An 18,581-nucleotide genomic window follows, 5' to 3' on the forward strand; every position below is an offset into this window, starting at 1 on the left:
AGCTCCAGTGCCCTGTACCCTAGAAGGGAGACCATCCTTTCAGTCACGTAGGCTGTCATGACTGGGATGCAGGAGCCATCCTGCCACCCTGTTTGGCCAGAAACCCCTCTGACCAGAGGACCACCTTCCTGTCCCCTTGGCCACACAGAAAGGCATTGCACAGAGCAGTATGCTCATTCCATCTGTGCATGGGCACCATTTGCCTTTATTTGGCACATTCTCCTACATAAATGCACTGCTCCCTTTTTAGTTAGAACCTCTTCCACTGTCATGGTTGCAGCAGGATTTCCTGCAGGAGGAGGTACCACCAATAGGGCCATGGGGTTCCTCAGATCTTTGGACTGTGGAGTGTCATGGGATCAGGGGCAGGCCCCAGGTGAAGGGAGAGAAAGCAGCACTCAGTGACTGTGTCAGGGAAATAACAATTTATTTCCTGTCTCTTGAATAAAGACTTGCTGGAGCCTTGATTGTGCCACCACTGGAGTGGCCTCTCGCAGGGCTGGGAGAGTTCTGGGAGCAGGGGGCCCTCCTTTTCCGGGGGTACTGGGACCCCCCATGTGAAAAGTTCTTGCCTCGGATGGAGGAAGAGGGTCTGCATTTCCTTCCCTGGGCATAACCTGCCTCTTCCACCTCCCTCAGCTCCTCCTGGGCCTGCACCTGCTCTGCATGCGAGGACATGGAGGAGGGACAGTCAGTATCCCTGCAGAAGGCAGTCTGTGAGGTGCTGGCTTGGTCCTCCATATCAGAGCCTTCAGGGCTGCTTGTAGAGAAGACAGGATTTTGCTCCCAGGAGCTAGTGGAGCTGGCTGCAGGGTCATGGTCCTTCTCCCCAGTAATGTGGGATTGTAGTAGCCTCTGGGCCTCCGTGCTGCATTCACGCACAATGACATTAATAAGGCCATAGACCAGTGGTGCTGTATATTCCTCAAGGTCAGGCTGCAGCATCTGGAACAACAACTTCCCATCCAGACCACAGAGGCATAGGGCCTGCAGGATGTGTCCCTCTGCATTCTTTGCTAGCCACCATTGGGACACATATATTGCTTCAAGTCTTTGACACAGCCAGGGCAGCATGCGGTCTAGGAGATGCTTTTGACCTTGGAAAAGTTCTGCCCACACCTCAGGCAGGAGGCCCCCCACAGCCTCTGGCCCCATAGCCCCCTGCTCAGCTGGGGACAGTGTCCCCTGTGGAGAAGATGGCAGGGATGGCAGAGGGCAATGGGGGCTATGGTTTTCCAAGTGGCTGGGAGCTCTTCCTGCCTGGCAGCGGGTCTCTGGCAACTCTCCAGAGGGTGTGACAAGACACTGCAGATAGTCGTCTTCCTCACGCACAGAAAACTTGACAATCAAAATTGTTCTGCTACAGACTGGGCACGCTGGTTTCCTGTCTGTCCAATGCATGATGCATCCCAGGCAGAACTGGTGGCCACAGGGCATTGCATAAGCAGCATCCTCATGAGAATTATGGCAGATGGGGCAGCTCCACTCTCTCTCTGTGGACTCATCTGTACTCCATGGAGTGTCCTGGCAGCTGGGGGCCCTCCTTTCTGGGGTATGCTGGGACCCCCTGTGCGAGTGTTCCTGGCCCTGACAAGGTGCAGTGGGATTTTGGCTGCTGCCTTGGGTAGAGGAACTTGCCACCACCACCTCCTTTTGCTCTTTCTGGGGCTTCACCTGCTCTGTACCAATTGGCACAGATGGCTGGAGGATGCGGAGGGCACAGAGGGCAGCTTCTGATGTGCTGGGCTGGTCCTCCATGTCAGAGCCTGCAGGGCTGCTGGCAGGGGATGGATGCCACATAGGAGTTCCTCCCTGGGCGCAGTTGGAGCGGATGGAGCAGGAACTGGCCTCAGGGCTGTTGTCCTCCTTCCCAGCAGCATGGGAACCCAGCAGCCTCTGGGCCTCCTCATTGCATTGGCCCACAATGAAATTGACAGTGCCATCAACCAGCTGTTCTGTATATTCCTCCAGGAGAGGCTGCAGCATCTGGACCATGACCTCCCTATCTGGACCACAGAGGCACAGGGTGTACAGGATGCTGTTCTCTGCTCTCACTGCCAGCCACCACTGGGACCCATATATTGCATCCAGCCTCTGACGCAGCCAGGGCAGCATGGGGTCAAGAACATGTTCTTCTTTCCGGAAAAGTTCTGCCCAGACCCTGGGCAGCAGGCTACCCACAGCCTCTGACCCTGCAGGACCATGCTCAGCTGGGGAGAGTGTCCCTTGCACAGGAACCCCTCCAGGGCGCTGGCAGCTGTTTCCATCCAGGAGGCCAAGAGATCTTTCTGCCTGGCTAATGGTCTTTGGTGATTCTCCCTGGGGTGTTATGACACATTCTAGATATTTTTGTTCCTGCAGAGAAAACCTGACAGACTCTATCAATCTTCTGCAGAGTGGGCACTCTGGTTTCTTCTCTGCCCAACGCAGGATGCAGCCCATGCAGAATTCATGGCCACAGGGTATCACATAAGCAACACCCTCTTGCTCATCATGGCAGATGGGGCAGCTCCATTCTGTCCCCATGGCTCTGTCTGTTCTCCATGGCAATTCAGGGAGTCCTGAGAAGCTGCTTCCCATCACTAGCACTACCAAAGGATCTCACACACTGCAACAAAATGGAGAAACCTTGGTCCCTTGCTGTCCCTGTGCTCAATCCTGCAGATTTTGTGGACACACATGGTAGGAAATCGTGCCTGAGCCAGCCTGGGTCAGGTTCTCTCTGTGCCTGAATAAAAGCCCCAAGAGATGTGAGGTTGCAGTCCAGCCCTAGAGACATCACAGTTCACTGCCAGGTGACAGTATGTGTGACATCACAATGGGATGTCCAGCTCATTGGGATGGGGCACTTGGACCAATACAGCATGTTGGAGGCCACTGTCTGTGTGGGTCCTGGCTACTACCCAAGCATGCTCCAAAACCCAATGATACCAACCTTTGTTACACTCATTTTTACAATAACACATAGGTCTTTTATCCCCACCCTGATTAAATGAAGTCTAGTTAGTCTTGAGGTCATACATTTCTTCTGGCTCCACATGAGCAAACTAACAAAAATGCCTAAAAATGCATGGCATTCCCTTCAGAAGGGATTCTTTAGATGTATTTTCCAGCTGATGGGTGATCCTGATAGCAGTAGAGTGTATGCTTGCAAGTATTTAGACATCTAATTAATCCACTTAAAATAAAAAACTTCTTTAAACATCTAAACTGAAATCCTTGCACAGTGGTAGGAGAATTCAATGAAGTACCATAGATATCTTTGGGGAGTTTTTCAAGCAATGGCCAACTATGTTTTCAAACTGGATTAAAAATGCATTTTGTGTTCCCCAGAGAAAACTTCTACAACAAACTTGATATCACTTTCCCGTTTCTGAAAACAAGCTAATCAAAGGCTTATGATTGATTCTGTAGCCTGTGGGACAATGCTGTTAAAAAGCCTGCCTGGACCTGTCAGGGCTTAGGGAAAACAGGTGGGCACCCAATGCTGCCAACACCATCCCTCAATGCACCATCCAGCATCAGGAGAAGCCTCACTTCAATTTTTCTTTATTTTATCCAACTACTCTTTTTTCCCCTCTTTTTGCTACTTTCAACTTCTGTACATAGTCCTCTCATTCCTTTGATGTTTCTACCTCTTCCTTTCTTTGCACCTTCTCCTCCCTGATTGTTGTCTGAGCTAATTATAAATGGCTTAAGGTCCTTTTTTTTTTTCACCCACCTGGTACGTGATTTGATCCCATCAGGCACACAATAATTTTCATTAGCAAATCTTTTGATCTTTTGGGCAATAGATAGGTAAGGGCTGACAAAGTGGTTTCCTAAGGCCTACAGAACAATGCAAGCAAGATGTGTTCTCTTTCAGACAAAGATTCTTTGAAAGAAGTTCAGAATTCCCATCATGGAAATGAAGCACTGTTGACAGAGCATTAGACTATGATAGGATTTGAAAGGGGATAGGAAGCTCAGCTTGAAAAACGAGACACAAGAACCTTTTGTCCCACCAGAATTTTTGCATCACAATAGCAGTGCTCCATGCTGGCCATCTATTCTCATGATATCCCCCATTTGCACACCCCACTGGCTGGAGATGGGCTCACTTTCGCTGCCATGTGGGGTAGAGAAGGGAACAGGCACCCAGAGAGGGATCATTTCACTGCATTTCAGAAAATGACATCAGAGCAACTTTTCTGAGTAAAATCATCTGAAATTACCTAATAGTCATAATAGTCTGGATTGCCTCAGGAGTGGGGGTCAAAGATATAACAAAACTCAAGAGGTTCCAACCTCAGCATATAATTTCAGTCAAAGTCCTGGGTTGAGATGAAATACCTTTCCAACTTTACGTAACTCTTCAGTGGTTCTCAAACCCAAAATCTTTCTTCTTGTATTTTATCAGCTTAGCCATTTTTGTCTTTGTCATTTATGCTGGAGAGCGCTTTCCAGAGGCCACCTCTGCTCCTCTGTCAGCCCCTTTTCTCCCTGCTTCCAGGGGCCACCAACAGTTCCATATGCCCTTCTTCTGCACAATCATGTTCTACACATCATCTACCATTACTACATGTACTTGCCTTGCTGTGGTAATTTTATACTTTGCTCTGAGGAGATGGGAAGAGGCATAAAAATTTGCCTAAGGTAAATTTAGGGAGGAATCTTTACCACCCAATGTGGCAACCAGAGAGAAAATACAAAAATTTCAAAATACTGCTTGCAATAAACTTATATAAAATATATGAACATAAATGTCTTAAAACTTAGTGTAAACACTCGATGCAGTGAAAAACAGCAGTTCTTCATTCCTGTCACCACTTCATCTTTCCATGAAACACCTCTGGAAGGAGAAAGCTCAGTCCCTCTTGGGCCTACTTCATAAGGAAGAACTATCCACTTGGTATTCTTTTGTGTTCTTTGCCGCAGAAAGTTTTGGAGATCCTTCAATCAAAACAACAATAAAAGTCTGTAAAAAGAAATATAGAAGATATCAAGAAACTGACAATCATGAATAAAACTTACACGGCAAAAGGTTTCTTATTTAAATTATCTAGTACCTTAACAATACTGATGAGGATTCTTAGCACCATGTAGGCAAACTAAGTTAGAGTATCCAATCATCCTTTTGAGACCTTTTCAGTTTTAGGTAACATGCGGGTTTTTTGGTTGGACCTACACATTCTGCTACATTACATTTTGCAAATTTGGACTGAAATTCATAAAACAAAATTTTGTTTCTGAGGGTCCGGTAGTATCTGTTCTATGTGAGTCATGTTAGGGTGGTCCTTAGGGAAAAGGACATGGATCTCTTTTCTTTCTTGTTCTCTTACCCCTCTGGCACTCAAAGCCATACTTGCTATTACAGTCAATAGGTACAAGGTCCTGCTTGGACAGTTGACTAATTCAGGAACAAATAGAAATGCTGCCATACTGGGGACATTGCTCTGGAAAGATGAACCATCTAATGTTTTTAATTTTAGAGCTTCTTATTCCATTGCGGCTTTATCTGCAGCGGAGTTAGGTTTACTGTGCAGTACAATACAATTTTGTGTGTCCAGAGCTGACTGTAATAGCATAATTTAGGAGCCTACAGCTGTAGATCTCACAGCCATGGGATCAAAAACCCTTTCCACTTCTGGTTAAATGACTCTTTATTCCAGGTCTGGGCATATACCCAGTCTGCTGACTGATGAGGATATACTTGAACATTCAGGGTTATTAGTGAGACCAAAACAACAAACTTGCATGCTGATAAAAACGTTTTCTTCTGTAGGTTGCCGATTCTCTAGCATTTCGGCCTCAGCCCCTGGTGGCAGACAAGGCTCAATACCCACTACTGCCAGAAGGAGGCACTGCAGCCGCAGCTTGCAAAGCTTCATTAAGGCTACAGGGAAACTGAATTCCATTTATTTCCCATTTCCAGAGAGCCTCTCAGGATATTTGAATTCACCACCCGCTGCCAACTCACTTTTTGGGGGTGGTGCTGAGATTTTGTTTTCTCAGTCTTTCTCCTTACATTTTGAAATAAATAACAAAAACACAGAAGAAGGTCAACGGGATATCAGCTGTTTCTCATGCATTGCTTGGAGGTCAGCTGCCTCCCACACTCTCCCAGTAATTTCAGCACACTTTGGAGCGGGGATAGATAGGGGTTCTCCCCCCTCCAAGGGGTCCAAACTTTCCACACTATAGATTGTTCCCCGGACAAAAGACCAGGGCTTTTCACCATGCACTTCCTTCTCGAAAAGATTTATTTCATTCCCCCATTAAAGAAATTCTCAAAACATTCTATATTTCACTTTCTTTGGGATTATTGCTAACTTTCCCGCGTAATTAAACAAATTCTGTTGCAGTCTGAGGTATCCGTAAAGTGGACTCCGCCTCCTGATAAGCGAATTCCTTCTTTAAGAGTGGGCAGGGCTTGGGATGAGAAAGTGGGAATAAGATTGGTTTTGCAAAGTCAAACCTCTCCTCCAGGGAGTGAAGGAAGGTGACATCATCTTCGGGGCGTCCATCTCTCTATTTTTTAGGGGTGGGCGGAGTTCAGAACGAGGTGGGGGGTTTGACTTTGACGCATTAAGCCCCCCTCAAAGGATGTGGGAGTGATGTTGCTCTTAGGGAGGGTCGCCCCTTCCTTGAGTCTGGAAAACGCTGGTTGCAGGCCTTCCCCATCAGTGTTGAATTGCAACTCTAAAGCTTTTGGCTTTGGACAATCGTGTTTAACTGGTTTATCAGGTTTTGGGGGCAAGCTTCCTCCCAGCATTCAAATCTTGCTCCAGCGTGAGGCTGGCTGTTGCTTCAGCCTCTGAGGCAATTTGCGACTCATTCAGCTCCTTCTCTAGCTGTTCCACAACTTATATTGCTCTGAGTCAAACCTACATGCATGTGGATACCAGGCCTTGTCCTTTACTAGGATTTTTAAATTTTCTTTTACCGAAGTTCATGTTGTCTCCATAAGTAACTGCGGATGGGGCTAGTTTTTCTCAGTGCCCATCTCTCTTCAGGGCTGGACAAGCTTTCTGTATAAGCTTTTTGCAAGTCTGTCAGCAGAGAGCAGTTGAGATCAGTTACTCTGTGGGATTCCATTACTTTTCTGCCAGAAAACAGCAGCTATTATGTGATGAGCAGTTACTGCTGTATCTGTAACTGAGCCATGTCACCTCAAGAGTACACTGCTCGCTGTGCTAATTAAAATGTAAGACCCCAAAAACATTGCTCACTGAGATACTTAAGGACTTAAAAGGACTTAAACTTGTTCACGTACTCTGAGTTAGACAAGCAGGAGAAATACTGACAAGATGTTCTCAAGAGGTCAAAACAACAATAAAACCTTCACTGGCAACTTTCAAAAATCAGAGAATTTTAGTAAAAAATTTAGAGCAGCATTCAATCAACATAAAGCATTCCATAAAGTATTAACTTAACCCATTCAACTTACAAACTCCAAGCCTGTTAGATTTTAAGTTACTCAAAAATCTGAGAAGAGAGAATTAAAAAAATAAAGAGAGAATGACAAAAAAGCCATAGAAAAGAGCCAACATAGCTACCATTCTTCATTCTAGTGGTGCTCGGCTGATAGAAATTCCAAGAGGAGGTAGGGGTAAGACATGGTTGCCACATAGCCTGACTTAAATACCCTTTGGCTTTCCTGGGGCCTTCCCCTGCATAGGGCTCCCACTCACCTGGCCATTTAGGAGCTGGCTTAGGGGCTCCAGACACAGGTGTGGAACATTGCCTCTGGTGTTCCAGAGATCAGCAGCCCTGATCTGCTGGGCTTGGAAACAGGCCTGTGGATGTGGGATGTGCAGAGCAGAGCATTGCCTCACCAGAGCAAGGCTTGATCTGTCGCTTTCCGTACTATTAGCACTTGAATTGTTCTAAGTCAGCAATCTCCCCTAGTCTCTCACAACAAGGTTTCCAGGTTCCTGTGCTTCTTGGCTGTCAAGACTCCAAAGATTTGTGGCTGGATATTAAGAAACTTGCACTTTTATTCCTTCCAAAAGAGGCAGCATGAGGGTTGTTTTTTTCTTTCAACAGCTTTTTCTCCTTTGTCCTTAACTTGAGATAGTCCCTGTAAAGTCTCTGCCCTCTCCCCTTCCCCATGACAATGGAGAGGGACTGCTAACTCATGCCACCCATCTCAAACCCATGTCCTCAAAACTAACATGAAAGGATGAAAATGAGGGGGGAAATGGTGGTGGTGCTGGGGCCCCAAGGCCTCGCTGAGCAAGACAGAATGATCCGCCTTACATTTCTGGTGATAAAAATTCCCTGCTTAAATCACAACCATGGCTATGATAGAATCTGATTCAAATAAATAGCTCTAAAAAATCCATGACCTAGTCTCTCTAGAAAAGGAGAAACATCAAAATGTAATGGAAGTCATGCTTCTACTTGTTTGCTGCTTTCTAGAGCTAAGGAATAGCTGGAATAGGAGATTTAGTTTTCGCTTATAAGCATTAGTGGCCAAAGCTCACTACTGTGCTTCCTCACATCATGACCCCTTCTCAGTGTTCACTTTCTCAGTGTGGGCTATAGGGGCTCGGTGTGTCTTTGGAGTCACTCTTAGATGCCTTGAGCAATACACTGGGGACTAGGAGGGCCTTTGTGTGGATTTGTAGCGGAGGAGAACTTTGCAGGCATTTTTTGGCATTAGCTGTAGAGAAGGTCTGCTTCTACACATGACATCACCAGCCAGCCTCCTAATTGTGATGTGGAGCTCCTATTGTGATGTCAGGGGCCGCATCCCGGCGCTGTCACGGCAAAGTTGCTGTGCCGAGGCTCGGGAGGCCTCAGCGTGCAGAGCAGCTCTTTGGCACGCTCGCTGCAGGCGGGAGCTGCTGCTCGACGAGGTGTCTGCCAGCAGGCTGCACCCTGACAGCACTCTGAGTATTTTCTTTGTGCCCACAGGTATTGTCGGTGCACACTTGAGCAGCACTGCTGCGACCATGGACAGAGTGTGCGCTGCTGCAGTTTGCACGGCTTTTTCTGTGGCTTATTCCGGGTACTTCTTCACCCACCTGGCACGTAAGTAGAGGTTTTTGTTGGGTGCGGCATGTGGAAACCAAAATGCCGTGAAGAGGCCTTTGGTTGGGTAAAGCTGCTGTCACCAGCCTCAGCTGAGCAGGGGGTGTCTCTAGGCAGCAGGGCGTGGGCTGCATTTGCCATGTAGCCTGCAGGGCTTGTGCTGCCCCATGCCATGGCACGGCCTGTGGCAGTGGAGTCTGGGATCTCCTCAGTTTGCTGGCTCAAGCAAGACAGGTTTCAAGACAGGAAGCCTGGGAGAGCTTGGCAGGAGTCCTTGTAAAAACTGTGTGCTGCTCTCCAGGCCTGGGGAGAAGCATCTTCTTGTCTGCATGCGCTCATCCCAGGATGTGTCTGTGGAACTTGACACTTGCTGTGTGCTAAAAGAGACCTTCCCTCTGTGATGAAATCACGGAATCAACTTGGAAATGGCCTCTGAAATCAACATTTCCTCAGAGCTCTTGAATGCTCCTGAGCCCAGCAGCTGTTCTTGTGCTGTGTCACAATAGAACTGCCACCATGGCTAAGGGCTTTTGGGTGAAGCTCTTCTGAGGAAAAGTTTTCAGCAAGCTCATGGCAATTATGCTTGCCATCTCTTCAGAAAACTGAAGTCCAGGAAAGAGAGGAGCTGTAGCTCCTGCTGGCTGGGGTGGGGCAGAAGCAGCGACTGTTACAGAACCATCTGGACTTTCTTTGTCTCAAGTTTCTGTGGGATGAGTGGCCAAGGAGGACAAAAGGCAGACACAAGACAGTACTTTGTGCTCTTGTCTTGCTTGCTGTGTGACACAAGGGTTGCTGCTGGAGGGAAGCAGTGAAAGCAGAATGCTCTGTCTTTGGCTTGAATTTTTGGAGGGCCTGCCCAGTGCGGGCAGCTTTCTCACAGCATCCGCTTCTTTTTCTCTTGTGTGTTGCAGGTCACATCGCCCGTGCCTGGAGAGAATCCGCTCCTTGGGTGAGTGGGAAAGGAGCCTTTGGCCTTGGGAGCGTTGGACAGTTGTGGAGCACGGCGTGAGCTGGGCGTGCTGCAGTCCAGTGCCAGCCTGCTCAGATGAATGAAAGCACAGTCCAGGCTGTATGCAGCTGCAGCAACAGCAGCAGCATCATCCACAGGATTCCTGGCTGTTTCCTCCAGTTCCACTTCAGAGCTTTTTCAGCAGATGAAAGTGGGCTTGCTCGGTGCTTGGAGCCATGATGGAATTTCTCCTGTCCAAGAGAGTGCAGTCTGCTCTGCGTGGCCCATTTTACTTATGGCTGACCGACATAGAATGCAGATGGTTTCTCCTAAGTACATGTGACTCTTCAGCTGAATATAAAGAAGGTTGCCTGTCCCTCACATTGCTTTATGTCTGCAGAGCCCAAAACCAACCTCTGAGCTTCCTCTGGCTGCCTGTGTTGCTGAAGAAGAGGCCAAAGGGGAGGAAGATGCCCACCAAGCTGCAGATGCTGCCACTGCAGGGCCTGAGCACCCAGCATCAGTAAGCGCCAGCTCTGGGTAGCCCTGTAGCTGGAGCAGAGCAGAGCTGGAAGTTTCTGATCAGACAGCACCTGCCATGCGTGGCTGAGGATGCTGAGGGCTGGAATCTTTCCAGCACTTCCAGACGCTTCTCTGGCCAGTGTGGCCTGGAAATGGGGTGTGGAATTTGGACATTTGGGCATCAATTTCCCACTGTTCTGCCAGGGGCTGTGAATTTGTCTCAGCAAGAGACAAGAGGTAGCATTGGGGTGTCTTTGGATGCTCCCGGGGTACAAGTGAGGCCCTTTGTGCCCAGTGGCTGTGCAGGCTCCCTGCCCGATGTGAGGGGAGCTGCACAAACATGCAGTTCACAGCCTTGCAGGATCCACAGGAGACACTGTCCCCTGGAGGGACCTGGTCCAGTCCATGGAGCAGCTGTGGGTAGCTAAAGGAAGAGCTGAGATGCAGCGGGGCCTGTAGCTGAATACACGTGAGGTTCTGAAGGACAGGTTCTTTCCTGTCCCTCATGCTGCTGTCTGCCCACAGAGCACAGGGGCAGCGCCAGCACCTGCTCTGGCTGCCTCAGCAGCCGAGGAAGAGGCTGAAGAGGACGGAAGGTGCCAGTGAAGCTGCCACTGCTGTCAGCCCACGGCCTGAGCTGCCAGCATCAGTAAGTGTCTGCTTTGCTTAGCTGTGTCTATGGTGTCATTTTGTGCATATGTAAAAGCAATCTATGGATTTTGAGCCTGGAGATGGAGTAGGGGCAGCAAATGCCGAGAGGTGAAGAGCCCTGGATGTGGCCGGCAGCATCTTGCTAGGGGCTTGCATTTGAGATGGGATTGCAGGGGCATCTGTGCCAGGCACATTTCTGACCCAAACTCATCTCTTGTCCCAGAGCTCCAGCGCCTCTGTCGTGGCACCTGCACGAGCTGCAGCTGCAGGCTCTGAAGAAGCCGCCAGTCCCCAAGCTGGGAGCTCCAGCACGAGCAGCTCGTGCACCTGGAGCACAAGCAGTTCCTCTGGCGGCACAGAGCAGCTGCGAGAGAGGACAGAGGACGAGTGGCTGGCCATGCTGAGTATGTCCTTTGTGATCCCTGTCTGCTGGAGCAGGGCCTTGTGTGTGCGTGTGTCAGCACGAGCTGTCCCGCCTGGTGCTGCTGCTCAGCTGAGTGTCGGTGCTGTGGCCTCCACACAGGAGCTGTGGTTGTGCTTTGAGGTGCTGAAGGAGCAGCGGGGCTGTTGCTCCTGCCTCAGAGGGCAGCCTGGCCTGCTTTGGCTTTGCCTGAGCTTGCCTCACTGCCAAAGGCAAAGCAGAGCTTGTTTCTGGCTGGGCAGGAGGCTGTGACCTTGTGAATGCGTGGGCCTCAGGGAGCTGCTGTGGGGCCCAGCTCCTGTGGACCATGGCCAAGGCCATCTTGAGAGCTGAGCCCGGCCTAAAGCTGGGCCCTCATTGCTAAGGCCCACTGCAGGAGCTGCTCACAGCAGCTGCTGCTCTGGAAAGCCAGAAAGGCCTTGTTTAGGCAAAGTCCTGCTGTCAGCTGGAGATCGCGCCTCTGCTGGGAGCACTTTGCACTGTTCTTCTGGTTCTGGAAAGGTTCTGGTTCCAGAGCCCAAGGTGCCTTTGCTGTTTGCAAGGATTAAAGCTTTTGTTGAGTGTTACAGGGTTTTCTTTGCAAAACAGAAATGTTTTGTTTTTTTAGACAGCAATCACTTCTTTTGGTTATGGTTTTCTGATCCCTGTCTCCCCTACAGTTTCCCCATGTGCTCAGATTTCAGTTCACACTTGTAGTTTTGTGCAGGCCATGTTTGCTGCAGAGCTGCTGGTCTTGCTGCTGCTGTTGTTTTGGTGGTGCAGGTGGTGCAGTAATGGTGTTGTTGTTTCTCTCCTGAGTGAGTTGAACGGGCCCAGTGGGCCAGAGAGTGGGGCTGCCTTTCAGATCTGCTGCACGGTGGGATCTCTGTTTTGAAGTCAGCATCTTTCCTTTGCATTTTTACAGGGATGCTGGTGAGCAAAGCAGATCCAGAGGCGAAATATACAGATCTGGAAATCATTGGCAAAGGGTGAGTGCAGCCACAGGTCCTTCTTCAAAGGGAGGGGCTGTGTATAGTGCTGGTGGCACATCTTCCCAGAGTGGCGTCAGGCAAGCTCCAAAGCTGCTCAGACACTGCCTTGAGACGCTGCCGTCTCTCAGTACTGCTCAGCATTGACAGCTGCGGTCCGAAGGCATGGCAAAGACGCCTGGATGGTGGCAATGTCTTTCCTGCAGCAAAGAGCAGCACCTGGCAGATCTCCTGTTCTCTCAAGCGTGTTGCCCCTGTTTGCCGCTTTTCTCAGGAGAAATAATTTCTGTGTGTCCCAAAAGAATACAGAATACGTGGGAATGAAAGGAGGAAAACTTCATTGCCTCCAAGGTCCAGTTAGTAGCTGAGGGCTGTCAGCTGTCAGTAAAATTTCTTTCCAGTATTTTGCTGAAAACAAGATTGAGTGGTCAGCATGACCACCTTCTAGTCTAGAAGGCAAAAGCAGAAAGGAAAGAAGCAGCTCTCTTTTGTAGCTGAGGTGGAAAAAGTCAAGGCTTCACGGGATTGCCCAATGCCAATGCACTCTAGAGGAAAAGGCAACATCTGTCTGATGTCAGACCCCTCGTGGATCCTGTGAGGTTTAGGCCTTTAGTGGAAAGAATCCACCAATCTGGTCCCTTTTGAAAGGCAGCTCTGCTGACTGGAAATGGGATTGATTTGCAACATTTCCTCTGGGAGGAGCCAAATGTGCAAGAAGTCACCTGAAAAGTGGAGTCCTTCCCGTGTCTTTCGGTGCACCAAAGAGAAGCAGCTGTGGCTGGAGACTACTCTCCTTGTCAGCTGGAGAAAGGATCTGTTACTGGAAGCTTTCCTCTGATTGCTCTTGCATGGCTTCAGGCTTCTCAGAAGGCCTGTGTGCTGCTGCCTGAGTTTGGCAGATAGACTCCAAGGAGAGGTGTGAGCATGCCCAGCGGGAATGTGTGTGTCTGGAAAGATCCCACACGCGCACAGCTCCCGAAAGAGTAATGGGATAAAGTGCAGAGCACAATCTGTGGTGGTGCATTTGCTGTTTGCCCCAGGACTTTGTTTCCTGTTGGAGGGCAGTGTCTGGCACCTGCAGGGACTAAAGGCCTTCTCCTTTCTCTGCTGCTGTTTTGTTTCTAGGGGTTTCGGCACTGTGTGCATGGCGGTGGAGACTGCCACAGGAGAAGAGGTAAGCGTCAAGCAGTGCTGCAGCTCCTGCAGCTCTCCAGTGCCCTCCCCCTTGCTGTGAGCTGTGCCTGAGCTTTGGGTCGCTGGTAGAGCTTTGCTGGAGAGGCAAAGGCAGTGCAGAGCAGAGTCAGCCTGCCGAACAGAGTGGGGACAGAGTTTGTCCTTCTCAGCTGCTGCAAGGAATGCAAAGAAGCCAAGGGGTGTTTTGCAGAGGAGGACATGCTAGGTGGGTCTTAGTGCCGAGGTGGTGTCTCAGAGAATGGCACTGCTCTTTGGGGCTGCAGCTCAGGGCTCCCTGGACTTCTCACTTCTGGCTGTTAGCAAATCCATGGGAATTGTGCTGGTAGTTGCTCAGCCACCTTCAGTGCTGCCCTTGGGAAGTGTGCTTAGAGAGAGAGGTCTGCAAGGAGCCTCTCAAGGGCCTAAGCCCTACTCAGAGGCCGGCATGTATCGCTAGAGGTTCAAGGCTTGGGTTGTTTCTTTTTGCACTCAGGCAGGAATTTTAAATGTCAGAGGTTTGCAGAAACGTGTTTTAGTGGAGCAAAATGAAAATTCCTAAAGTGACAAAGTGCAGGGATTGTCTTTTTTGGTGGTGTCCTTAACGATGCGGTCATCATCAGGGCATTTTTTCCATAAGATCTGTAGGGCTGTATTTCTTATGGTGGATAAAGGTGAGGATGTTTCTAGGGTGACATTTTATCTCTCATGTCCGTAAAAGTTTGCTTTCTTGTTGTGTAGTGGGCTGCTGGAGTCATGATCAAGCCCCCCATGTTCCCTATGTGGTCCTGTGGCAAACTACTTTGGTTCATGGTTTGCATGTCATTTTAGGTGGCCATTAAGAAAATTAGTCTCCTGCAAGAGAGCAGCAAGGAGCTATGCGTGAAGGAAATCCAGGTCATGCGGGACAATAAGGACGGCAACCTGGTGAACTATATAGACAGGTGAGTGGTTCTGCTCTTCTGCCATGGGCGGTCACTCACCTCCTGCAAGGCAGAGCTTCAACCACTCCTCTGGTTGCTGGCAGAGGGTGGAGCTGTTTATTCCTGTTTCTGGGCTGATCTACAGCATCTTGGATGAGACTGCTTTGGGAGCTGCATTAATCTTTTTCTGCCATATCTAGTTGGAAGTGCACTTTCAAAGGCCAGGACTCGGCCCTATTTTACTGAGCCAACAGCCTCAAAGTTGCTGTGCTGCCTCCATGTTTTCCTGTTGGCTTTGGGGTTTGGTTTCTTTCCCAATGTTCTGAAGTGCTGACAAAGCACTACAGGATGTAGTTCCCTTGGCCTGTTGCATTGGTGTGGATAGCAAGCAGTCTTTTAGACTGCACAGAGTTCAAGCCCTGTAGAGCCTAGTGAATGACTATTCCCTTCCTCCTGTCTTCCTTGGAGAGAGACATGGAAACAAGAATCCACCAGGTCATGCAGGAGCGCGCATTCATCTCCAGGCTGTTGTTTCCTCCTTTCAGCTACCTGGTGCATGAGGAACTCTGGCTCGTGATGGAATACATGGACGGAGGTTCCTTACACGATGTCATCAGGGAGACCAGGATGGCAGAAGGAGAGATTGCAGTCGTCTCTCGGGAGGTGAGGGACGGCGCTTGTGCTTCCCGTGCCTTGGGTGGGATGGGTGGCAAGGAGGGGATTGATTTTACCTTCCGAGCTTCCTTTCTGCCTTTCTCTTATGACTGCCAGGAGCAAGAGCCTCTGAAGTGCCTGCCAACGTGCAGGCCCTTCTTCTAGTCTGTTTCTTTGTCTTTGCCACTCTAAACACTTGCCTGGAGCCTGCGTGTACTGCATTCCGTCCCGGTAAGAGCAAACGTGCTGGTGGCACAATATCAACAGAGTGGGAAAGACAAAGAGATACTCGCAGGACTCTCAGAGAGCTCAGCCTCAAAGGAGAGCCTTGCACCCAAAGTGGGATTTGCAAAAGCACCCGCTGCCATGTGGCTGGAGAGAGCACAGCCCCTGCAGCAGTGCTCCTTCAGTCTGTGGTTGCAGGGCACTGGTCAGCTGAAATAATTGCCCTTTCTCTTTCCAAAATGAACACACCCTCACTGAGAAAGGCACTGCTGTGCTCGTGTTGGAGCAGCAAGCTCTTGCCCTTGCCAGCAGCCTTTCCTGCCACGGCTCAGCACTGCCCAGCAAGTCTGTCTTGCAGATGTGCCGCTTCCCTGCTTGTGGGATGCAATCAGATGAGGGACTCCTAGGCTCATGTTTCTTTTTCCTCTCTCAGTGCCTGCAAGGCCTGGATTTCCTTCACTCCAAGCAAGTGATCCACCGAGACATCAAAAGCCACAACATTCTCCTGCGCTTGGATGGATCTGTCAAGTTGGGTGGGTGTTGTTGGCCAGGCTCAGCCGTGCTGGGCTGCGGGGTGGGGGTGCCTTTGAGTGACTGCCAGATCCCCAGGAGTGGCGCCTGTGGCAGTGCAGGCTGCCCTGCAGCAAGGGCAGAGCACAGCCACAAGGTGCAGGGCGGTGTGGCTGGGAAGAAGGTGTCAGGAGGGGCTTTGGCTTGTGTGTGTCCCTTCCCAAGCAAGGCAGTTTCACTCTCGAGCTTCAGGGGACTAAAAGCCACTGTGTGAAATTGGGGGCTTTTGCTGAATGGCCAATCCCATATTCCCTCAGCTGCAGGCCTAAGGAAGGCCAGCATGGCCCCTTCTGCAGCTGGTTTGCCCACTGCCTTCTTGGACATTGCTAGAGTGGGGAATTCTTCTGTTTGCTTTCCTAATTCACGCTGGCTTGATCAGAGTGGTTTTTTTCTCCTCAGCTGATTTTGGACTCGCTGCTCAGCTCACGGCTGAGCAGAGCAAACGGAGATCAGCTGTCGGCACTACTTACTGGATGGCGCCAGAGATTTTCAGCAGGAAGCCCTATGGCCCCAAAGTGGACATCTGGTCCTTTGGCATCGTGGGCATCGAGATGGTGGAAGGAGCGCCTCCTTACCTGATGAAAACCTCCCGCACGGTGCGCTGCAACTTCTCTCACAGCCTCCTGTCACTCTAGCAAAATCTGCCCCCATCCTTCTGCCTGGGAAGCTTGGTAACACCTGGAGACCATGGGTTCTGGGCTGCACAGTCTCTTGTGCATAGTTCCCTGCTTTTTCCCCTTGCCATTTAATTATGAAGAGCCCAAAAATCTGTGATGCCCTTTGCTTGATGGAAGCTTTGCCTAAGGGAGCAGCGAGCAGCGCCGAGCTGAATTTTTGGAAAAAAACCTTGGCAATAGCAGAGTTTGACCAAAGTCCCTCTTCCAAATGGACTCTAAGAGGTGGTGTCAGTCCTCAGAGAAGCAAAGGGTGCTTTTGCTGATCGAGTGGCTCCTAATTCCATCAGGCAATGAAATCAGGGCCCAAGGCAGGAGCCTTTGCACATTGGGCAGGCTGTGCTTGCCTCTGGCTTTGCGTTCTGTTGCTTGGGCTAGGAAAGGCACGTGCCACCCTCTGGCAGGGAGGAAAGCGCCACTGGAGAGTGGAGCTTGCGCAGTGGGGTGTGGGTGAGCAGTATTGGGTGCGAAGGAGACAGGTGCAGTGTGACCTTGCCTTCTACTCCAGGTTGGACAGCTGATCAGCACCGGGGGCACCCCGAAGCTGCAGAACCCCAGGCAGCAGTCCCCTTGGCTGCGAGACTTTCTGCGCTGCTGCCTGCAGACAGACGAGGACAGGCGCTGGTGTGCCCAGGAACTTCTGCAGGTAAAAGGCAGAGCGGCCGCAGGGTGCGCCAGCTGCCCGCTGCCAGGGGCTCCTCCTGGGCTCGAGTGCAAGGCGTCAGATGGGCCCTGCTCCTAAGATTCTCCAGTCTGGGGGCTTTTTGAAGGAAAAGCAAGGAGAATCTTGGCCTGGGAGGATTGGCTTGGAAGGAGCCTTTCAAGGTCACCAAGACCAAACCTCCTTAAGCTGAAGACATCTGGCTTCATGCCTTTGTGGGATTGTGAGCCATGGTTTCCCGTGGTAGCAGGGTCCTGGACGTGGAGACAGAGGTGCACAGCGTGCCCTCCTTTCTGTCTCTTTCTGGTAGACAGAGAAAGGCTGTTTCAGCCTGTGAGGAAAGTAGATGTTCATGTCTTCTTTTTCTCTTTGGGCAGCATCCGTTTGTAACCTCAGCCAAGCCGACCTCCAGCCTGACGCCTCTGATCATGGCAGCACAGCAGTTCATGGCTGACAGCAGATACTAGCCCTGGAAGAGGCCATTGTTGTTTGTTGTAGTTTGTAGCTCGTAGTTTCTAGTTTAGTTTCTGGCAGGTAGTTTGTTTAGATTGATAGTCAAAATAAATACTTTAAAACCTTCACTGTGTTCGAAGCTTCCCTTTGTTCTCAACCTATGAACAAGGTCTAAATTTTCTTCTTAATGGTCAGGCGTTTCTAAACCATGGATGGGCACAGATTGTGGCACAGTTTGGAAGTGGGCAGAGTTCTTCTTCCTTCATTGCCTCCAGGCCACGACCTCCTGTGAAGATACAGGCTTGTAGCTGTGAAGAGAGGAGCAGAGTAGAACGAAAGCGAGCAGAGCAGTGGTGTCACTGCTGGGGACGCCACTGTGGCCGTGGTTGGGTTGGAGCTCCAGGGAAAGGTTGGGAGTGTCTATGCTGCTCTGGGCAGAGGAGGAGGCAGCCAGGCTTCTCCACAGGCTCAGGTGCAGGTGAGTGTCCAGCGGGAATGTGAATCCTTCATGGGTACTACGGCCAACGTGAGGGAGTGAAAATTTCTGCAGTTTTGGATCTGCGTGAGCCACGGCCTGTGTCAGCGGGGCACCCACCACAGCTGAAGGAGCTGCCCAGACAGAGCTGCCTGGGGTCACGCTGCGTGCCAGGAGGCTGGGAGGAGACACAGCCAGGGCAGATGACCCAAAGTGGCCGAGGAGCTGTTCCAGACCCTCTGACATC

At 50.3% G+C, this 18,581-nt stretch overlaps 1 protein-coding gene across 1 annotated transcript; it reads left to right on the forward strand.

Moving 5' to 3' along the window:
- The first annotated feature begins 8,672 nt into the window (after nt 1-8,672).
- Nucleotides 8,673-17,916, forward strand: LOC130265447 (serine/threonine-protein kinase PAK 3-like). The gene is made up of 13 exons (XM_056514547.1): nt 8,673-9,018; nt 9,930-9,967; nt 10,368-10,507; nt 11,015-11,138; nt 11,364-11,544; nt 12,466-12,529; nt 13,655-13,703; nt 14,531-14,643; nt 15,168-15,285; nt 15,935-16,034; nt 16,471-16,667; nt 17,254-17,391; nt 17,784-17,916. The coding sequence occupies exons 1-13, from the start codon at nt 8,673-8,675 to the stop codon at nt 17,871-17,873; spliced, it is 1,698 nt and encodes a 565-aa protein (XP_056370522.1). The 3' UTR covers nt 17,874-17,916.
- Nucleotides 17,917-18,581: the final 665 nt, after the last annotated feature.

Source organism: Oenanthe melanoleuca, chromosome Z (genome assembly GCF_029582105.1).
Source record: "Oenanthe melanoleuca isolate GR-GAL-2019-014 chromosome Z, OMel1.0, whole genome shotgun sequence".
Taxonomy (NCBI): domain Eukaryota; kingdom Metazoa; phylum Chordata; class Aves; order Passeriformes; family Muscicapidae; genus Oenanthe; species Oenanthe melanoleuca.